Genomic DNA, 22,847 nt, shown 5'->3' with positions numbered 1-22,847 from the left:
CTGGCTTGTGGGTTTTATGGCAGTCAGGTGCAGACTTGCTTCCAGAGATTGTTTTTAAAAAATTATTAAAATTCATGCCAAGTTTAAGAGCTATTATTGCTTCCACATAAACTGCTGTCATATAGACATGGCCTGTTATTTTGTAAACACATTTGATGTCAAAATCTGTAGTTGTATCTGATCAAGTTAAAAGTAGATCGCTGGGGAGACTTCCTGGAAAATTCAAGATGCCCAAAAAGTCATTGTGGAGGCAGTGAGTTTGAGTTTGAATGTCAGATTCCTAATTTACATGGATCCCGTCATTCACCCAGTCAGCAAATATATATTATGGACCAACTATGCACCATGCTGTGCTTCAGACACCAGGGACACTAAGATGAGTAAGGCATTGTCCCTGCCCTGTTGCCAGTGAGGCACATATAAACACATGCAGCTCAAATAGCACCACTAATGAAAGTATCTTCAGGCCGGGCACAGTGGCTCATGCCTGTAATCACAGCACTTTGGGAGGCCAAGGTGGGTGGATCACGAGGTCAAGAGATCAAGACCACTCTGGCCAACATGTTGAAACCCTGTCTCTACTAATAATACAAAAATTAGCTGTGCGTGGTGGCACGCGCTTGTAGTCCCAGCTACTTAGGAGGCTGAGGCAGGAGAATCGCTTGAACCCGGGAGGCAGAGGTTGCAGTGAGCCAAGATCGCACCACTGCACTCCAGCCTGGGCGACAGAGCGAGACTCCATCTCAAAAAAAAAAAAAAAAAGTATTTTCAGCCGGCAGAGCACTCGTGATTTGTTACTGCTCCACTTAAAATTGCTCATACTCAAAAGCAGTTTGTCAAGGTTTTCTGTGTAGAGCTGGGAACAGTGTGCTACTGGCATCTGGTGAGCAGAGACCATGGATGCTGCTAAATATCCCACAATATGTAGAAGAGGCGCCCTCCTCGGCCCCCAACAAAGAATTATTCAGCCGCAGATACCAATGGTGCCCAGACTCAGAAACTCTGCTCTAGAGCAAAGCAGCATCTGCACTGAATCCAGACATTTCGTATAATTCCCTGAGCTCTGGTCTATCTTGCTTGTCTTTTTTTTTTTTTTTTTTTTTTTTTTTTTTTTTGGAGACGGAATCTCGCTCTTTCACCCACGCCGGACTGCAGTGGCGCACTCTTGGCTCACTGCAAGCTCCGCCTCCCGGGTTCACGCCATTCTCCTGCCTCAGCCTCTCTGAGTAGCTGGGACTACAGGCACCCGCCATCACGCCCGGCTAATTTTTTGTATTTTTAGTAGAGACGGGGTTTCACCGTGGTCTCGATCTCCTGACCTCGTGATCCGCCCGCCTCGGCCTCCCAAAGTGCTGGGATTACAAGCGTGAGCCACCGCGCCCGGCCCTATCTTGCTTGTCTTAACAAACACATGCTGGCCGGGCGCAGTGCCTCACGCCTGTAGTCCCAACACTTCAGGAGGCTGAGGCAGGAGCACCTCTTGAGTCCAGTTGTTTGAGACCAGCCTGGGAAACATGGCGAAACCCCATCTCTAAAGAAAATACAAGAATTAGCTGGACGTGGTGGCGCCTGCCTATATATAGCCCCAACTACTCAGGAGGCGGAGGTGGGAAGATGGCTTGAGCCTGGGAGGTCGAGGCTGCAGTGAGCCATGATTGAACCCCTGCGCTCCAACCTGGGCAGTAGAGCAAGACCCTGTCTCAAAAACAAAAGAAAACAAAAACCTGAAATCCCCTACTGACCTCCCTCTGTTATGTTCTGTTAAGATATACCTCAATTCCTGTGACTAGGGGCGTTGGAAAGGCAACGTTTTAAAATTTATTTTGCAGTCTTTGATTCCAAATTGCTTATATCTTAGAATTCTTTCCCTTCATGTCTGTTGTCCATTGTTCATTTCCCCAAGTCACATCTTGGTGGCCCGCGTTGTGAGTCAGATGGCTTTTCTGTAGCCAAGGTTATGTGCCTGGGGATAGCCCTTCACCCCATCCTCTAAAAAGGCAGGCTTTCAGCCCCAAAGGTACTTACAGGTTGCTAATTCATTCTCTTCCTCCTTTTCCAGGCCTTTCATAAAGTCTTTATTTCCGGAAAATCTGCAGGCTGACAAGAAAGGGCGCCCAACTACTGCCGGAAGCAAAATAAAGGTTAGTGCTATTTTAGGAAGTTTATAGATTCTTATAAGGGCTAGGGCTTTCTAGGAGTCAGGAACTGCACCCCTGGGCCAGGATGAGGTCAGTGAGATGTGAGGAGACGGTTACAGAAGATGCCCAGAAGTAACGTCGCTGCTTGTTAAAAGGTTCCAGGATGCAAGCTGAATTTGACTTGGCTGTACCGAAACCTTAAATGGATATTAAGTACCTCATAGCTTAATAGTCAGCAGATGATAATCAGCTACTTTCTAAGAGGAAATGGCCTTAAACAGAATCTGGAAGAATTTATGTTAAACTATCAGAGAAGTGTTGTGGTTCGCAGCCATGTTTTGGATATTGATGACAGTTTTCCAGGCCAGGCCCAAAAACCTGCCAGTTATGGAACGTTACTTGCCAGAAATTCTGCTTGGTCTTTTAGGGGCAATTTATGCATGCCTCCTCACTGGGTCCTGCAGGCCTCTCCTTGCTGTGAATTGAAGACACATCTAGCCACCTAGTGTCTCAAAGTCTGAAGGAAATCTTACAGTGTTTCTCAGGAAGTAGGCAGGGTTCTGTGGTACCTGAGCCATTACACTGAATTAAGAGTTTACACTTAATTACACTGAATTAAGAGTTTGTGGGCCAGGTGCGTCAGCTAACGCCTGTAATCCCAGCACTTTGGGAGGCTGAGGCGGGTGGATCACCTGAGGTCAGGAGTTTAAGACCAGCCTGAACAACATGGAGAAACCCTGTCTCTACTAAAAGTACAAAATTAGCCAGGCATGGTGGCACATGACTGTAGTCCCAGCTACTCAGGAGGCTGAGGCAGGAGAATCACTTGAACCCGGGAGGCAGAGGTTGCAGTGAGCCAAGATTGCCCCATTGTACTCCAGCCTGGGCAACAAGAGTAAAACTCCATCTCAAAAAAAAAAAAAAAAAAAAAAAAAAAGTCTGTGTCAGCCAGATGTAGTGGCTCAGGCCTGTAATCCCAACACTTTTGGAGGCCGAGGAGGGAGGATTACTTGACCCCAGGAGTTCGAGACCAACCTGTGCGATATAATGAGAACCCCATCTCTACTAAAAATAAAAATTAGACAGGTATAGTGGCTCAAATCTATGCTCTCAGCTACTTGGGAGGCTGAGGCAGGAGGATCGCTTTAGTCAAGGAAGTCAAAGCTGCAGTGAGCCATGATTGCTCCAGCCTGGGGGACAGAACAAGACCCTGTCTCCAAAAAAAAAAGAAAAAAATAGTTTTTGTCATTGTGTCACACACAATCATGTAACTCTAAGAAATACTCACTAAGCTATTTTTTAAAATCATACTGGTTAAGAATAATTTTTTTTTAATTATACCAGCTAAATACTTCCTCAGTTTTACAATCAAAGGAATGGTTGAGTGACAACAGGGCTTTGAGTTTGCTCGCCTGTGTTCGAATCTCAGCTCTGGCTTTTCCTCGCTGTGTGCTTGCCAAGGTGTTACTTACGCTCTCAGTGCCCTCACCGCTTCCCTGTAAAATGGAGATATTAGTGTCTATCTTAAGAGATTACCGTGATGATTCAGCTTCATAATTCATTGGAAGCATGTAACGCAGTGCCTGAGGCATACTGAACACAAGATGTATATATATGCTGTGACTACGTTCTTCCCCATTAGCCCCATTCTTGTATCACCGTTGTTGGTCTCTGCTTAATTGTTGTTTTTTTCTTTTTTTGTAAAGTTGGGGGTCTCACAATGTCACCCAGGCTGGTCTTGAACTCCTGGGCTCAAGCGATCCTCCCACCTCAGACTCCCAAAATGCTAGGATTACAGGTGCAAGCCACTGAGTCCAGCCTGGGCTTTCAGCTGTAGGGTAGAGCCCTCTGAGTGTCAAGAACATCATGTTGAAAGAACTAGAGAAATTTAGTAGCCCCAGGACAGTCACTGGGTTAGGCTTACTGGAGCAGATTGCTGAAGGCAGAAAACAGATGAAATTCTCATGAGGCCCAGATATTAATGTCTGCATGAAGTTTATGACTCATGCCTTTACTCCTAAGTCCTGGATAAGAATTAACTCTGGGCTGGAAAATCAAATCATAAGACTTGTCACATTCAGATCCAAGGGGCCCAGATCATCCAGGTTATGATGACTCATTTCCAAGTGGTCTGGATTATTGTCTATAAAAAGGAGAGCAAGGGTAGGGACACTTTTATCCTCCTTGAAGACTTGTCTCCTTTCTTTCCTTCGTATGCTTGTCTGGTTGAAGGCTCAAAGTGCCACCATTGTGGGATGTTTCCAAAATGTTTAGGTTTACAAGTCCCAGGCCCTTGTCTAGGGAGGTCAAGCTGAAGTCACCCAGTTTACCTAAAGAGAGTACAGCATGTTTTCCCACCTCCAGGCACACTCTCCTTGGTGGATGTTGTGACCTCTGTCTGCCTGGCTATCTGCCTCCACATAGGAATAAAAGTCTCTCCCAGTACCTCTTACAGATACATAGCCATGGCCCAATCTCTGATACATTCCATATCCACAGTATTTTGCAGACATCATTGTCATCTTAACAATATCCCTGAGGCATAAGCATTTAAAAGGATTCTGAGTTCCTTGAAAGAAAAATTAAACTTGTGTTCAAGGTCATCGTAGTGTTATATATTTCATTATATTCTAATTATTTAAAAATTTAAACTGATTTGTAGGATTTAACTAATAGAATATTCATTTGATGGGAACTCTTATTATCTTGATTATAGATAAAAGTATAAATATAGTAATATTTAATAGCACTTGATTTTGAGGTTTTACCTAATTCAATATTGTTGTGTCTGGAAGGGACCAGTACAGGTTGAGCATCCCAAATCCTGAAATGCTCCAGTGAGCATCTCCTCTGAGCATCATGTTGGTGCTCAAACAGTTTCAAATTTTGAAGCATTTTGGATTTCAGCTTTTCAAATTAGGGATACTCAACTATAAATTATAATGCAGGCAGGCACAGTGGCTCATGGCTGTGATCCTAGCACTTTGGGAGACCGAGGTGGGTGGATCATTTGAGGTCAGTCTGGCCAACGTGGTGAAACCCCATCTCTACTAAAAACACAAAAATTAGCTGGGCATGATGGCAGGAGCCTGTAATCCCAGCTACTCAGGAGGCTGAGGCAGGAGAATCACTTGAGCCCAGGAGGTGGAGGTTGCAGTGAGCCGAGATCGTGCCATTGAACTCCGGCCTGGGCGACAGAGCAAGACTCCATCTCAAAAAATAAAATAAAGTATAATGCCAATATTCCAAAGTCTGAAAAAATCCAAAATCCGAAACACTTCCGGTCCCGAGCATTTCAGATAAGGGATACTCATCCCATATTTAAATTAGAGCCAAAGATTGATGCTACAGAGAAACAGAATCAAGCTCAGAGTTGGCAAAGGCAGACTGGCTACAGCTTTATCTGAGTGCAGCTGGAGCTATAAGGGACATGACAGTGGAAGTGCAGACATCATGCAGGTGATTGGATTGGTTGGGGTTTTTTGTTTTTTTTTTTTCCTTGAGATGGAGCCTTGCTTTGTCACCCAGGCTGAAGGGCAGGCAGTGATGCAATCTTGGCTCACTGCAACCTCCACCTCCCAGGTTCAAGTGATCCTCCTGCCTCAGCCTCCCACGTGGCTGGACTACAGGTGGCACCACCATGCCTGGCTAATTTTTTGGTATTTTTTTTAGTAGAGACAAGATTTCACCACGTTGGCCAGGCTGGTCTCGAATTCCTGACTTCAATTGATCCGCCTGCCTCAGCCTCCGAAAGTGCTGAGATTACAGGAGTGAGCCATTGCACCCGGCCTGATTGTTTGTTTTTTAATATCTATTTCAATCTCTAGATTAAATTAGAGGTCTTCTAGTTCAACCTACTTAGTTTACAGATAGAGAACTGAGGGCCAGAGAAATCTAGTGATTAGTCATGTAGCTTGCAAATAAAAGTGCCAGGACCCACAGTCAGGCCTGCTGTCATCTCTGTTGAAGGTAGAATGAGGAGTTTTCACCCTAAGCTGTTTCTCACTGTTCTGTCTGCATATTTTAACACCTGCTTCTGTTGAGCAAGTGCTGTTGGTACTTTTCTGTCCTAACTTAGGAACCCCTCTTGGCTGGAATCAGGATTAAATTCAGTTACTGCTTCACAACCACCTCAGCAGACGTCTTAAGTTGACCCAAGGCTGGGCACAGTGGCTCACACCTGTAATCTCAGCACTCTGGGAGGCCAAGGGGGGGAAGATTGCTTGAGGCCAGGATTGGAGACCAGTCTGAGAAATATAGTGAGACCCCATCTCTACAAAAAATTTTTTTCAAAAATTAGCTGGGTTAGCTGGGTGTGGTGGCATGTGCTTCCAGTCCCAGCTACACAGAGGGCTGAGGTGGAAGGATCACTTGAGCTTGGGAGGCCGAGGCTGTAGTGAGCTGTGATCATGCCACTCTACTCCAGCCTGGACAACAGAGCAAGACCCTATTTCAGAAATTAAAAATAAATAAATAAAGTTGACCCATAGCTATTGAAATGCAGGATGATTTTGATGGTTAAGATGTATTTCTATTTGCTGAAATTAATTATTCACAGCCTGGTGGCTTCTGTCTAATCCTACCTCACCCAGTTAATTCCTTTTATATCACACTAAATGATCCTATCTCTTTGTCAGCAAGGCAGGATAGCATTGTTGCCAAAGAACAGGCTTGGTAGCCCATGACGTGGGTTCAAGCCTTACTTCTCTTGCATGCAAATTGTGTCATCTTGAGCAATACTTTGTTTCTTTAAGGCCCAGCTTTCTCATCTAAAAAACAGGAATAATATTAAATAGTAGCTACCTCTTTGGGTTGTTGTGAGGCATAAATGAGATAATCCATTTATCTAATCCACACTGCAAACTCAGTAAATGTTATCTGTCACTATTTTAGCTGGAGAGGACTATGGCAAGTGACTTATAAACCTAAGTTACACTTGCCTCTCTATGTTTTCTTACACTGAGGTGAAAAAGAAGAAATGCTATTAAATACTTAGGACAAAAGAGTTTGCAAAGTTATTCTTGGAAATTAAAAGTTGTAGGCCGGGCACAGTGGCTCATGCCTGTAATCCCAGCACTTTGAGAGGCTGAGGCGGGTGGATCGCCTGAGGTCAGGAGTTTGAGACCAGCCTGACCAACATGGTGAAACCCCGTCTCTACTAAAATTACAAAAATTAGCTTGGCCTGGTGGCATATGCCTGTAGTCCCAGCTACTCGGGAGGTGGAGGCAGGACAATCGCTTGAACCCGGGAGGCAGAGGTTGCAATGAGCAGAGATCACGCCGCTGCACTCCAGCCTGGGCCTCAGAATGAGACTCCGGCTCAAAAAAAAAAAAAAAAAAAAAATCGTAATTAAATATAAAACTAAAATCTAAAAATGAAGTTTAAAAAATTAAGAATTTGGGGATTTTAAGGAAAAAAAAAAGCTGTGTTACATTCAACTCTGCAGTCCCCCTCCGGCTGCACCTGATGTATTGCAAAAATCGTCAAATTTGTTCTCAAGTGCAGTCTACATCATCAAAGAACATAAGAGGCAATTTACTTTTTCATCATAGGACTTTGCTTTGATCATGCAACCTCTGCAGCCCTGTCTGTCCTCAATTTCAAGCATCGCAAAGAATGCTATTTCCTGCACATGTAAACAGAGAACTTAATTCACCAATGAATATCTTGCTTTGAATATACTCAATAGTTTTTCTCAAGGGTTTCAGATTTCCCAAACCCATGAAAACAGAAAAGTCCTAATTGAGAGAGGGTTGTCTCTTGCAAGCAAATCTCTTCTGCTGACTTCGTAATGGTTTTCTGGCTTTGGAGGTCCCTTTTTGCTTTTTTTTTCTTTTAGAGGTTTTCTCTCTTCAGGCTGCTTTGCTTGGAAGTGGAGTTCGCGTGTGTGCCACATCCTTGGACCCACAGGGTGTGCTCAGCTGTGGGGTAGGAATGCTGATGTGAGCTCTACTCCCGTTTCTTCAAACAAAGTTTGAGATGCTCAGGGTTTAAAATACTTCATAAGCAATTTCAGCTTTATGTGGCTTTTTCTGCTTGAATCCAGTTCTACTTTAAGTACCCAGTGCACAGGCATTAATAGAAGGTTTTATATAGAATATTCTAGATTTGCAAAGAAATAAGCAGCCACAGATAAAGTGTTCAGACTCCACAGGTTTTTAAATGGACATATTGAGGAAGAAACTGAATGAAATGGCATATCAAAAGTTTATAAATTCTCAGATTTTTATGAATCTCCCATTCTTTAACTGTGAATTTTCATCACTTTAGCAAAGTGATTCTTCATTAGTTGGATTGCCAGAAAAGAGAATGTAGGGGATTTGATGATTTATCCTTACAAATAATTTTGGGGGGAAAAAAGTTAATGAGAACAATATATCTTCAAAGGCCCTCCATCAGTATAAAATGAACTTAGTTTGTTAACTGACATGCTTGATTGTACCACATGAAAATCATTTTGTATGTGAAGATTTATTGGGATTTTTGTTTTTTGTTGTTGTTCTATTTTATTAACTATACTAAAAATGCCTAGTTGCTTTTGAAGATTGAATTTCAAACCCATTTAGGAGTGATAAAATCATCATAAAAGTCGGCAAAGCTTTCGGAAAGTTTAGTAGACCTGACTTAAGCTTAACGAGCAAATTGTCATGAAGATTAATTCCTAGCTATATATTTCTACAATAGAGTTTTACAAGTCCCCTTTGAAATTTGGTCTTCTTTAGAGAAAGTTCCATGATTCTGATACTGCTCTTCCTTTCTAGAAACAAGCCAATGACCTTGTGAGCACCCTGATGAAATGTACGCCCCACTACATTCGCTGCATCAAGCCAAACGAAACCAAGAAGCCCAGAGACTGGGAGGAAAGCAGGTATGGGCGGAAACCAGCTTAGGTGGGGCCGGGACCTTTTTCCCTCTGCTCAAGGTGAGCCGCCCTCCATCACAGGCAGGAGAAGTGTCAATTGCCCGCACATGTCTTTGTCATGCCCTTGTGTCTTAACTTCTTCAGGACAAAAGCTATATACTGTTTCCCCTCCATGTCATTTCCTAAAATGTTAGCAGTGCCATTCATTTCAGCATTAGCAGTTTATAATGTTGATCTTGGCTAGTCTGGGGGCAGATGGAAAAAAAACAAAACATAACCTCATACCGCAGCGTCATGATGGTTTTAAAATCAGTTTGAGGTTCTCTGTAGACATTCTTAGTACACCCAGCCCCTGATCGGGACCCACAGGATGTGGCCTAGAATGCTTAGCTTGGGATGGAAAGTGGAGGGGGTAAGAGCTGGTGGAAATACAATCCAGCATTTGCTGTGCCTCATGAAGACACCAGGGACACGCTGGAGGCTCCGGCATTCCCCCTAAGCACCGCACTGATGAGAAGAACGACTCTGGGAGGAAAGATGTCAAAGGGAAATGTGGAGCACAAGAATTCAGCAGACCCTTTCTGCCCTGACTTCCAAGGAAGCCCGCGCCACTGTTCCTCCCACAACTAGCATTTAGGGAAGTGGCCTGGGCAGGAGGAAATGCCGGCATTGAGTAGGAGCCTGTTAAGGTGCTGGCTAGAGAGTATGAATTTTGTGGCCCACTGGGGGACCCAGACACACATTGTTCAGAGGCCTGATCCCACTGTCCATAGAAGCATGGGAAGGAGGGCTGGGGAGAGACTTAAACTACAGAGAGGACCGCAGCCATCGTCACCTAGTATCAGTCCCAGGATGGGAGCCTACCAGAATTGCTACCTCTTGTCTTCTCTCTTGGACAAAAGAAGATAGGCTCTTTTAGGTGTCGAGTGAAGAACTCCAGGTTTAGCTTCCACAGGAAGACAAGGACTAAAATTCCTAGCTGCCGATGATTATCTCCTGCGAGGGACAGGTGTGCCCATTTTCCATCCTGCCAGCAAGATCCTAAACATGGCAGCCAGATGATGCCTGATCGTTTACAGGAGGAAACAGATCCATAGTAAGAAAAACATGTAGGTCAAACATTTACTGTCTGAAAGTTCGTTCTATTTAATATTGAATACTTCAGCATGCAGTCTAAGTCTGTTCTCTCCTCTGAAGAAGCCAGGCTGCTTGGATGTAGGAGCTGCCATCTTTTCAGCCCACTATGTTTCTGAATAATCTCATCCATAGGTGCATATGCTTAAGGATTTTTTTTTTTTTTTTTTTTTTGGAGAGAGAGTCTCGCTCCGTCACCCAGGCTGGAGTGCAGCAGCATGATCTTGGTTCACTGCAACCTCTGCCTCCCGGTTTCAAGTGATTCCCTTGCCTCAGCCTCTTGAGTAGTTGAGATTACAGGTGCCCACCACCACACCCGGCTACTTTTTATATTTTTAGTAGAGGTGGGGTTTCACCATCTTGACCAGGCTGGTCTTGAACTCCTGACCTCGTGATCCACCTGCCTCGGCCTCCCAAAGTGCTGGAATTACAGGTTTGAGTCACCATCCCCGACCCCTTAAGGCATCTTTTCTACTGAATCTCTGAAATTTTTCAATTTAATGTAGTCAGATTCCTTCTACATTATTGTCCATTAATGATGTTCAGGCCCTGATGAGGAGCTCATACTTCCTAAGGTGACTGGCTCTTCTTTGGTTAGTTCTTACTTTAGGAGGCTGTACAGTCCTTCTCTAGGTCGCTTTTATCCTAATCCCAGGTTTTCGATCTGCGATAAGAATCATTCTCATTACTTTGCCACTGGACAGCTTTTCTGTCAGTTCGAGGTGACCATCATGTTTCCCTTGAATCTTCTCTTCTACAGGTTAATGCCTCTCAGTTCCCTCAAGAGTTTCTCTGGGACATGAAATATAAGCATTCCCCCATCTTAGCCCTTCTCTTGGATGTACTTAATTTGGCCTCTGCTTTTCTGAAATGTATAGTTCCACTTCTCCTTTCAGACTAAGAGGGTAGCAGCATTGTAACCTCTTCCCATCTAAAGATGTAAAATGCTTACAGCCAGGAGTTTGAGGCTGCAGTGAGCCATGACTGAGCCACTGCACTCCAGCCCAGGTGTTATAGAGTGAGACCCCAAGTCAATCAATCAATCAATCAATCATATAGAAAACATCTTGTTTTGCTCTGTTACATTGGTTCCCATACTTGAGCCTGCCTCAGAATCCCCAGGAGGCCTTGTTAAAGCTGAGATTGCTGGGCTCCATCCGGAGTTTCTGATGCAGTGGGTCTCAAGTGGGGCCCATGAATGTGCATCTTGAAAATCTTGCCGAAGGTTCTGGTGATGATGGCCCAGGCACTGCACTTTGAGAATCACTGATCTAGAGCAAAGAACTAGACTGGAATTTGGAAGACCTGTGTCCTGGTGCTGACGAGACTCTTCATCTCCTTAGCCCTCAGTTCCTTCCTCTTAAGAGGGTCCATCTAGAATAGGATCTCCTTCAGTCTGACAGAATGAAGGCTTCCAGACAGTGGCTGTCAGTCTGCCTCTGTCTCTGTCACTTTTACACTCACCTCTCACACATACCCACACTTGTACATCCCACCCACACATACATCCACATGTACACACACACAATAGAACAGTGATATTAAATCAATATCCCAATATGATTACTCCAACCAAATCTTTAGTCAACCTTAGAAATAAACCATGAGAGTCTTGGAAGCAGAGGTATTGCCAAAGGGGGCCTTAGCCCACGTTCCCCCATTTCAAACTCTATCCACCTGCTCTTCTCAGCAAATACTCTTAAATGAAAACATCTCACTTGCCCTGCAAATGCAGTACCTCCCCTAGCACACCCTCCTCTAGCCCACGTAGATAGTTCTGCTGAAAGCCCCTCTAAAATAGAAATTTTGCAACAGCTGCTTGGAAGTTCACCAACTCTGATGCTACCTTCTTGTAAAAATCCAACATAATTCATTGGAATATCAGAAAATGGAGAAATTAAATGAGTGGTACATTTTATTCAGTAAATCTTCATAGGATGAGGATGGTATTTTCTCTCTTTTTTTTTTTTAATGATTCCCCTTTGAATTGCAGCAAAGAATTTTATGACATGCATTCAAATAAACTGGTTTTAAGAAGTTCAAGGTATTAGTTGGTCGAGCGTTGATTTATAATTCCAGTAAGATCGCTTTCTGGGATTCCACCCTTAATCCTGGTTTGGGTTTATTGTGTAACAGATGGTTTCACTCCTTCCATGAGTCAGGAGTGTTGGGGTCCGTGAAAGGGCAGTGTGCTTTGCTGGCTGGGATTACACACCCGGTTGAAGCTCCTGGTGAAGAGAGTTACTCATTCCACAAGTTTATGGGGTGTGGGGTTTTTCTTTTCCTGTTGCAAATGCGTTTTGTTTGGCTTCTGGCAAAGTTGCTTGCCCTGGATTCTGAATTGCTGCCTTGCAGAGTTCTGTAGCCCTGATCAATGTGAGTAAATGGCCAGGGACAGTCTTGGAAAAAGACTCCCTCTGCAAGACGGAGTTAGCATAGCCTAGAGAACAACTGGGCATTGTCTGACCAATGCCTACTGAGGAGGTGACAGTGCTCCAGGAATATGCAAAAATCAACTTGTGTCCCTTTGATAACCCCAAATTTTAAACATTTACAGGACTTGCTAGACTGATTGCTACCAGAAAATTTCCTGATGGTGGAAGTTATAATGAATGAAACAATTTTTAACATGAGGAATATTACTTCCTATGTGATTCATGGGAGAGGAACGTTTCTGCTTGAATTAATGGGTGATGCATTCCCTGCCTCGAAAGCTTGGTGTGAAGCCAGTATTTATGAAAAGTACTTTAAAATGAGCAGAACCTTTAAATGAAGAGCTTCATGCATTTTTGTCACTAGAGAGAAGGCCAGTGCCGAGTTTTAGATTTGGAGGATGAGAGAAAAGAAAATTAATTATTTTTAAATTTAATTACCTTTTTAATTGACATGACATTTCTTTCTCTCTCTCTCTCTCTCTTCTCTGTCTCTGTCTCTGTCTGTCTGACTTATATGGGCAAAGGTGGATATTTAGTAGAGACGGGGTTTCACTGTGTTGGCCAGGCAGGTCTCGAACTCCTTACCTCATGATTCGCCCCCCTCGGCCTCCCAAAGTGCTGGGATTACAAGCATGAGCCGCTGTGCCCAGCTTAACTCTTTGCACAAAGAGGCTTTTTAAAAGTTAATAATCTTAGAGGAATCAACATTTCTGGCTCTTGGCTCTGTAAGACCTATCAAACTGGAGACTGTTAAACACCGCTCCCATTGCGACCTCATCCTTCCCATCAGCCAAGGTTGCACTCCCACTTCAAGCTTCATCTGTCCCCCTCCTCCTGTCCCACAGCACCCTGCCACTGGCCTTTCCTATCCTTGTGCCTTTGCTTTCACAGCCCTCTGCCTTGTCCTGTGCACCTCATGGATTCAACTCACCCCTCCAGGCCCAAGCACATCACAGTGCTCCTGAGAGTCCCTGTGCTGTGAGAAATCCATTTCCTTCTCTATTATCCTATCCTGGTTGACGTATTGTAGCTGGGAATGCATGACAATAATAACAGCTTTACATCGCTTATGCTATGAACTAAGTGCTTTCCATAGAAGGTACTCATCTAGAAATAAAGAATTTATGCCACCCTTCCCGTTTTTACAGAAGAGGAAACTGAGAGGCATAGAGAAGTTGCATCATGGCAGGGCCAGTGGCACAGCAGGAATGCAGCACCAGAACCTGGCTCCTAACCGCTGTGCTGCCTGCGTGGGCTCCAGCAGGAATCATAGCATTGTCCTTTTTTGGTGACCCTAGCATGTTGCAATAGGGACTGTGTGTGACTGGCCCACAGTAGACATCCGCAAGTATGAGGCTTAATTGGAAATGGTGGTTTTTGTGAGAGCCTTACTGGGAAGACAGCTGTTGGGAACCTGTGTGACATCGGAATGAGGATGCTTCTGATTGTCTTTTCAGCTCAGCAGCTCCTGAAAGGCCCATTTTGCTGAGCACATTAGCCCCATTATCAGCACAGATATCCCCAAATGTACCAAACAGGGAGTGTGAGGAGTTACCTCCCTACTGCAGCACAATCCTGACATTCCATCTTCAAAAGAGAGAGACCTTACTTTTTATGTCTAATTTGCCTCAAATACCATGTTTCCAAGTGTCTGTGTTCAACCAGCTTGCGTAGCACGCAGCCCAGGCCCAATTTATCTTCCCAGAGTGGATGATCTGAAGCAAGTGTTCAGGATCTGTCGGCATCCAGAACACTGTGTTTCCCAGCAAGTGGTGGGTTTTCACAAGGCACATGTCCGTGCTCCACCTTAGACCCAGCAGGCCTACTAAAATAGCATCCCCAAGGTGCAGGCCTACTAAAACAGCATCCCCAAGGTGTGGGGCATGGGGCATCTTCTGGTATGAAAATCCTCGTGTGTGAGAATATTAATAGTTCTTTACATCCATTTTTTCAAAAGACATTGCTAGATTTTTACTATTAAGAAACCAGGATGGGCCAGGCATGGTGGATCACCTGAGGCCAGGAGTTCGAGACCAGCCTGGCCGACATACCGAAACCCCGTCTCTACGAAAAAATACAAAAAATTACCCAGGCACGGTGGCACATGCCTGTAATTCCAGCTACTCGAGACGCTGAGGCAGGAGAATCTCTTGGACCCACGAGGCAGAGGTTGCAGAGAGCCGAGATTTTGCCACTGCACTCCAGCCTGGATGACAAAGCGAGACTCTGTCTCGAAAGAAAGGAAAGGAAAGAGAAAGGGAAAGAAAGAAAGAAAAGGGAAGGGAAAGGGAAGGGAAAGGAAAGGAAGAGACCACGCCGAGTACAGTGGCTCATGCCTGTAATCCCAGAACTTTGGGAGGCCAAAGCAGGCAGATAATTGAGTTCAGGAGTTTGAGACCAGCCTGGGCAAAGTGGCGAAACCCTGTCTTTCCAAAAAATAAAACATTAGCCAGATGTGGTGGTGCATGCTTGTAGTCCCAACTGCTCAGGAGCCTGAAATAGGAGGATCACCTGAGCCTGGGGAAGTCAAGGCCGCAGTGAGATATCACATCACTACACTCTAGCCTGGATGACAAAGTGAGACCCTGTATCAAAAAAAAAAAAAAAAATTCTTGTAAGAAAGAAGAAATCAACTAAAACTATAATTTAGATATATTTTAGACCATTTTTAATGTACACACTTGAAATTAGTAGTTTTAAATGCCCTTTTGTAACTTGTATTAGAAAAGCCTAGAAGTGTAGTTCCATTAAGTCATAATCAATAATAAAATTTAAGTTCAAAAACAAAACCAGCATTAGCATCATTTAATTCAAAAGTTAAAAGTTCTTTCCTTTAGCCTTCTGATAAATCTCCGGTATTTTTGTTCATACTCTAGGTGATAGTTAGATGGGTCTTTGTGTTACTATTATTCTTTGAAATAGATACGTAATGCCCTGTTATTTAATTGCTGTATTTTTATTTATTTATTTTATTTCTGAGATGAAGTCTCACTCTGTCATGCAGGCTGGAGTGCAGTGGTGCAATCTCAGCTCACTGCAGCCTCTGCCTCCTGGGTTCAAGTGATTTTCCTGCCTCAGCCTCCCGAGTTGCTGGGACTACAGGTACACACCACTATGCCCGGCTAATTTTTGTATTTTTAATAGAGACAGGGTTTCACCATGTTGGCCAGGCTGGTCTTGAACTCCTGACCTCAGGTGATCTACCCACCTCAGCCTCCCAAAGTGCTGGAATTAGAGGTGTGAGCCACTGTGCCCAGCCTAATTGCTGTATTTCAATATTTTAAAATTAGCGTTATGTCATCTGAGAGGTCAGCTCAGTGTTTGAACACTATAAATTGTAGTCTTTTGAATATGTTTCCCTACAGCTTGGAACTGGGGGCTTGGGGGTTGGCTGGTAAGAACACGGGTGAAAGGATTATCCAGTAATGTCCAGGCCCCATTTTCTCCTTTGCACAGGGTAAAGCATCAAGTTGAATATTTGGGTCTGAAAGAGAACATTCGAGTGAGAAGAGCTGGCTATGCCTATCGGCGCATCTTCCAAAAATTCCTACAGAGGTAATGAACTAGTGACTCTGGCCTTTTTTAAAACAGGTTTATTGAGCTATAATTCAAATCTATACAATTCACCCACTTCAAATGTATGAGTCAATGGCTTTTAACATATTCACAGAGTTGTGCAACTATCACCACCATTAATTTTAGGACATTTTCTTACCCTGAAAAGAAATCATACTTCCCTTTGTTGTCAACCCCCAATTCTCCCCTTGCCTCTGGGCCCAGCCAGTCACTTATCTACCTTCTGTCTATAGATTTGCCTATGCTTTTCATAGCAATGGAATCATATATGTGTCCTCTGTGACTGGCTTCTTTCACTGAACATAAGATTCATCCATGTTGTTGCACTTTCACGCCTCCTTCCTGTTGATTGCAGAATAATATTCCATTGTGTGGATATACCGCAGTTTACTTATTCATTCATCAGTTGATAAACATCAGTTGTTTCCACTTCTTGGCTATTATGAATAATGCTGCTATGAAAATCTGTGTACAAGTTTTTATGTGGTCATATTTCATTTCTTTTGGGTGTATGCTTCAAAGTGCAATTGCTTAGTCATATGGTAACTCTGCATTTAACCTTTGAGAGGAACTGCCTGATTGTTTTCTGAAGTGGCTGCACCATTTTACATTTTATATTTTATAGCAGTATTATTTTACATTTTATAGCAGTATTTGAGGCTTCCAATTTATCTAAATCCTTGCCAACATAAGTTATTTTCTAACCATCCTTGTGAGTGTGGAGTGGTATTTCATGATGGTTTTGATTTGCATTTCCCAGATGGCAAATTATATTGAGGATTTTTTCATGTGCCTATTAGCCATTTGTATTTCCTCTTTGGAAAAATGTCGGTGAGGCCCTTTGCCATTTTTTAATTGGGTGTTTTGTCTTTTTATCATTGCATTGTAATAACAATTCTTTTACTGTTATTTATTGTAGAATAAATCAGTAGCCATAAGTATTCATTAGGCTGTCTGTTTAGTGTAACACATAAGTTCAAGAATTCTTGATAATTGTGCCACAGGAAGGGCGGAGGTTTAACTTGACTGAATAAATTAACACTATGAAGACAATTTCAGGAAAATGTTTAACCCACTTAAGACAATAAGCTTAAAATATTTAACCTCAAAAATTTTGTACAATCCATGTATAAATTTAAACTTATTTTTATATATCCCTTAACATGTATTTGGCAGGACCTATACTTAAATTGTTCTTATTTTGTGTTGTTTGTAAAAGGATAAAATGTGGTACCCTTAAAATGTTACATCACTCTGATTTCTCTAATGATTCTGTAGCGTTCCCCTGTATTTCCACATCTATTTAATTTCCTTTAAGGAATAGGGAAACAAAAAAGAAGTAAGCCAAATTTAGTGTTTTATTTATTTATTTAGAGACAAGGTCTTGCTCCATTACTCAGGAGTGCAGTGGTGCAATCATAACTTACTGCATCCTTGAACTCCTGGGCTCAAGCCATTCTCTCCCACCTCAGTCTGCAAGTAGCTAGTACTACAGGCATGCGTCACCATGCCCAGATGACTTTTTACTTTTCGTAGAGACAGGGTCTCACTATGTTGCCCCAGCTGCTCTCAAGTGATCCTCCCACCTCAACCTCCCAAAGTGTTGGGATTATCAGCACGAGCGACCACACCAGGTCAAATTGAGCGTTTTAATCAGAAACAATTACATCTTCCTGATATATTATGCAGGGGCTGGATATAATTTTTTTTAAATTCAGATTATATATAACAAAGAACTAGTAGACTGAAGAAGTAGTTAATTACTGTCTTTGGAATCTAGTATTTCTAATAAGACAGTTCTTATTTAGGGCTGTTGTTTCTTCTGCTATGAGATTAGGACAGCTGACTCACCATTTAGAGGTTTTAAAAAAGTGCTAATCATTCTGTGTAATAAAGCCTCAGAAACTCAGTCCCCCACATTTGAGTTTCCTAATAACTTTGGAGGTGAGTTAGACTAGGAACAAGGTTTACCCTCTTTGTTCTCTGAATTAAAGACGTCAGTACACCTATAGTGTAAGCAGGACTATGTGAAAGAAATATTTAGGAAGTTGAGAAAATATATTTGTAGAGCTTTTGCATCACATAGCACCACCCATTTGCTGACACACAATGAGATGTTAGTTATGAGACTTCCTTAAACAGATCAGTAACACTAGCTCAGAAGAGGGTTTCTCAGCCTCAGACACTGACATTTTAGGCTGGAAGATTCTTTGCTGTAGAGTCTGTCCTGTGTATTGTGGGATGTTTAGCAGCCTTCTTGGCCTCCACCCACTAGATGCCAGTAGTGTACCTTCCTCTGAGTTGTGACATCCAAAAGTGTATCCAGACATTGACTGATGTTCCCCCTACAAGGCACAGTCAGTTGAGGAACTTTGGCTTAGATAATCATTTTTAAATTTTATTTATTTATTTATTTATTTTAGAGATAAGGTCTCCCTTGGTTGCCCAGGCTGGTCTTGAACTCTTGAGCTCAAGCAGTCCTCCTGCCTTAGCCTCCCAAAGTGCTGGGATTACAGGCATCAGCTACCATGCCCAGCCCCAAAATACCCTTTTTTAATTAGGAGGGGCCAGGCACGGTGGCTCACGCCTATAATCCCAGCACTTTGGGAGGCTGAGGCGGGCATATCACCTGAGGTCAGGAGTTTGAGACCAGCCTGGCCAACATGGTGAAACCTGTCTCTACTAAAAATACAAAAATTAGCCAGGTGCAGTGGCACCCATCTGTTATCCCAGCTACTTGGGAGGCTGAGGCAGGAGAATCGCTTGAACCAGGGAGATGGAGGTTGCAGTGAGCTGGCATGGCGCCACTGCACTCCAGCCTGGGCGACAGAGCGAGACTCCATCTCAAAAAAAAATTCCACGCAGCAAAGGAAACAATCAACAAAATGAAGAGACCACCCAAAAATGGGAGAAAATATTTGCAAACCTTCCATCTGACAAGGGATTAATAACCAGAATATAGAAGGAGCTCAAACAACTGTGTGGGAAAAAAATCTAATAATCCAATCAAAAAATGAGCAAAAGATCTCAAGAGACATTTCTCAAAAAAAAAGACATGCTGATGGCAGGCAGGCATATGAAAACGTGTTCAATATCATTGATGATCAGAGAAAGGCAAAATAAAACTACAGTGCGATATCTCACCCCAGTTAAAATGGCTTTTACCCAAAAGACAGGCAATACCAAATGCTGGCGAGAATGTGGAGAAAGGGAACCATCGTATGCCGTGGAATGTAAATTATTATAAACTACTATGGGGAACAGTTTGGAAGTTCCTCCAGAAACTAAAAATAGAGCTACCATATGATCCAGCAAGCCCACTCCTAGGTATAGAGCCAAAAGAAAGGAAATCAGGATATCAAAGAGATATCTTCACTCCTATGTTTATGGCAGCACTATTCACAATAGCCAAGATTTGGAAGCAGTCTGCATCCATCAACAGACAAATGGATAAAGAAAATGTGATACAGGCTGGGTGTGGTGGCTCACGCCTGTAATCCCAGCACTTTGGGAGGTCAAGGTGGGCAGATCACTTGAGATCACGAGTTCAAGATCAGCCTGGCCAACATGGTGAAACCCTGTCTCTACTAAAAATACAAAACTTAGCCTAGTGTGGTGGCCCATGCCTGTAATGCCAGCTACCTGGGAGGCTGAGGCGGGAAAATTACTTGAACCCGGGAGGCAGACGCTGCAATGAGCAAAGATTGTGCCACTGTACTACATACAACCTAGGCAAGTGGAGCAAGACCCTGTCTCAAAAAAAAAAAGAAAAAAGAAAATGTGATACACATACACAGTGGAGTACTATTCAGGCATAAAAAATAATGAGATCCAAGCCAGGTGCGGTGGCTCCTACCTGTAATCCCGGAACTTTGGGAGGCCAAGGTGTGTGGATCACTTGAGGTCAGGAGTTTGAGACCAGCCTGGCCAACATGGTGAAACCTCATCCCTACTAAAAATACCAAAATTAGCCAGGCGTGGTGGCACACACCTGTAATTCCAGCTACTTGGGAGGCTGAGGTGGAAGGATTCCTGGAACCCAAGGCGGAGGTTGCAGTGAGCCGAGATTACACCACTGCCCTCAAGCCTGGGTGACAGAGCAAGATTCCATCTCAAAAAAAGAATGACATCCTGTCATTTGCAACAACACGATGGAATTGGAGATCATTATGTTAAGTGAAACAAGCCAGGCACAGAAAGAAAAACATCGCATGTTCTCACTTATTTGTGGGAGCTAAAAATTAAAATAATTGAGCTCATCAAGATAGAGAATAAAATGATGGTTACCAGAGGCTGGGAAGGGTAGTGGGGGGAGGGGAAGGGAAGTGGAGATGGTTAATACATACAAAAAACGAGAAAGAATGAATAAGACCTAGTGTTTGCTAGCACAACTGAGTGACTATAGTCAAAAATAATTTAATTGTACATTTTAAAACAACTAAAAGAGTATAATTGGATTTCGTATAGCACAAAGAATAAATGCTTGAGGAGATGGACACCCCATTTTCCATGATGTGATTTTTACACGTTGAATGCCTGTATCAAAACATCTCATGCAATAAGTAAAAAAGAAAAAAAAAATCTCATGCAACCCATAAATATATATACCTACTATGTATCCACCAAAAAAGAAAAAAAAAAACACAACTCATCAGTCCAGGTGCAGTGGCTCATGCCTGTAATCCCAGAACATTGGGAGGCTGAGGCAGGAGGGTTACTCGAGCCCAGGAGGTCAAGGCTACAGTGAGTTAGCCTGGGTGACAGAGCAAGACCGTGTCTCAAGAAAACAAGAAAAAAAAAAAAACCTGATCAAACCTTTTTTAATCTATTCTGGGTTTTTTTTGTTTGTTTGTTTTTTGAGAAACCAGTTCTGAAAGACCTCCTTCTTTCTACATTGTTTTAAAAACCAACCAACGAACCAAACTGACTTGCATAAACAATGCTGGGAGTGCTGCCATCTCAGGAGAGCAAGAAGTCTATGCACTCTTTTTCTCGTCTAAGGCAGGGGTCCCCAACTCCCGGCAGGGGACCAGTACTGGTCTGTGGCCTGTTAGGAACTGGGCCGTACAGCAGGAGGTGAGCAGCGGGCCAGCGAGCATTACCGCCTGAGCCCCACCTCCTGTCAGATCAGCGGCGGCATTAGATTCTCATAGGAGCACAAACCCTATTGTGAACTGCACGTGCGAGGGATCTAGCATGTGTGCTCCTTTTGAGAATCTAATGCCTGATGACCTGAGGTGGAAGAGTTTCATCCCAAAACCATCCCCACGACCCTGTCCATAGAAAAATTATCTTCCATGAATCCTGGTGCCAAAAAGGTTGGCTGGTATAAGGGACCCTGTGATACGTACATGAGCTGTGAACTGACTCTGTTGATTATCCGGATCTGTCTCGAGTGCCATGCTAGCTTCATGATTCCATGCTTGGTACTTTATGCTGTGCTGCACTCTGAGTAGGCATTTTGTGAAATTTGTTATGCCTTTTATGTTGAGGAACTTTCATTGAAATGCTTGTATCCTTGGATGCCTCCCTTCTTAGCTCTCTGCTGTAAGCTTTTCCTTTCAGAACAGACAAATAGCATTGTCTCTGTTGTCAAAAAGTAGGCTCTTGTATTGTTGTCATACTTTTCTTAGTTTGAGAATACTGGGGCTGGGCGAGGTGGCTCAACGCCTATAATCGCAGCACTTTGGGAGGCCGCAGTGGGCAGATCACCTCAGATCAGGAGTTCAGGACCAGCCTGACCAAAATGGTGAAACCCCGCCTCTACTAAAAATACAAAAATTAGCCAGGCATGGTGCCAGGTGCCTGTAGTCCCAGCTACTTAGAAGGCTGAGGCAGGAGAATCACTTGAACCTGGGAGGCGCAGGTTGCAGTGAACCAAGACTGTGCCACTGCACTCCAGCCTGGGCGACAAGAGTGGAACGCCATCGCAAAAAAAAATAAATAATAGTGGGAGGAGAATCAAAGTTTGGAAAGAAATTATTTTTCTATAAAAAGGACATTTTCAGTCCCCCACCCTATATTTCAAAACTGTTATTGAAGCAGTCCACTCAAAAGTGGCTTGAAGTCCCAGTATATCTGTGGGCGGGAGTATTTCTCTGGAGAGAACACAATTTTCCATAAGACGCATGAGTCTGGGATCTTGGTCATGCAGAATTCATCCAGAGTCCACTGCCAACTGTCTCATCCTATGATGCTCTATAAGTAGTTGAACCATCTCATAACTTTATTTTCTCCAAAGGTGAGAGGAAAGGCTTTGTTCATAAAATTGCTTTCTAGGTGTCCACAGAAAGGCTGCCAAATGAGAAACAGAAAGTAAAAGCCTGAAGGGAAAGGATATATTAATACCCAGCACAACTATCCACATCTGCATATATTATACACCTTCCCTAGAAAGGAAGTTCACAGGCCTAAACAGAGCCATGGCTCACAGACTACCCAGAGCATAGTGTTTGCTTAGGAAATATTCTGTGCGTTTAGTGTGTGGTCATTTCCTCTCTGGAAAATCCTTTATATTTATGAAAACCATCCCTCTTGACTGAATATTGGAGAGGAAAAATCAAAAGATGCCTTAATTCCCCCATGGGTGGGCCCCATGCTCTTGAAGTATGTCCTGTGCTACTTGAAGCAGTAGTAGGAAGAACCCATTTACACCATCTCCCCACTACAACTTTTATGCCTTTAGAAAGTGTTAAAAAACT

General features: G+C 43.3%; 1 protein-coding gene across 1 annotated transcript in view; it reads left to right on the top strand.

Annotated features, from left to right (window-relative positions):
* The window catches only part of LOC116463534 (unconventional myosin-Ie), a 235,729-nt gene that overhangs the window by 168,204 nt on the left and 44,678 nt on the right, over positions 1-22,847 (top strand). The window contains exons 16-18 of the mRNA XM_032146671.2: positions 2,060-2,141; positions 8,901-9,007; positions 16,027-16,125. Of these exons, the coding sequence (XP_032002562.1) occupies positions 2,060-2,141; positions 8,901-9,007; positions 16,027-16,125 (288 nt within the window). The remainder of the gene's footprint in view (positions 1-2,059; positions 2,142-8,900; positions 9,008-16,026; positions 16,126-22,847) is intronic.

The sequence above is a fragment of the Hylobates moloch genome, unplaced genomic scaffold (genome assembly GCF_009828535.3).
Source record: "Hylobates moloch isolate HMO894 unplaced genomic scaffold, HMol_V3 SCAFFOLD_40, whole genome shotgun sequence".
Lineage (NCBI taxonomy): Eukaryota > Metazoa > Chordata > Mammalia > Primates > Hylobatidae > Hylobates > Hylobates moloch.
This window is presented reverse-complemented; position numbering and strand designations above follow the sequence as displayed.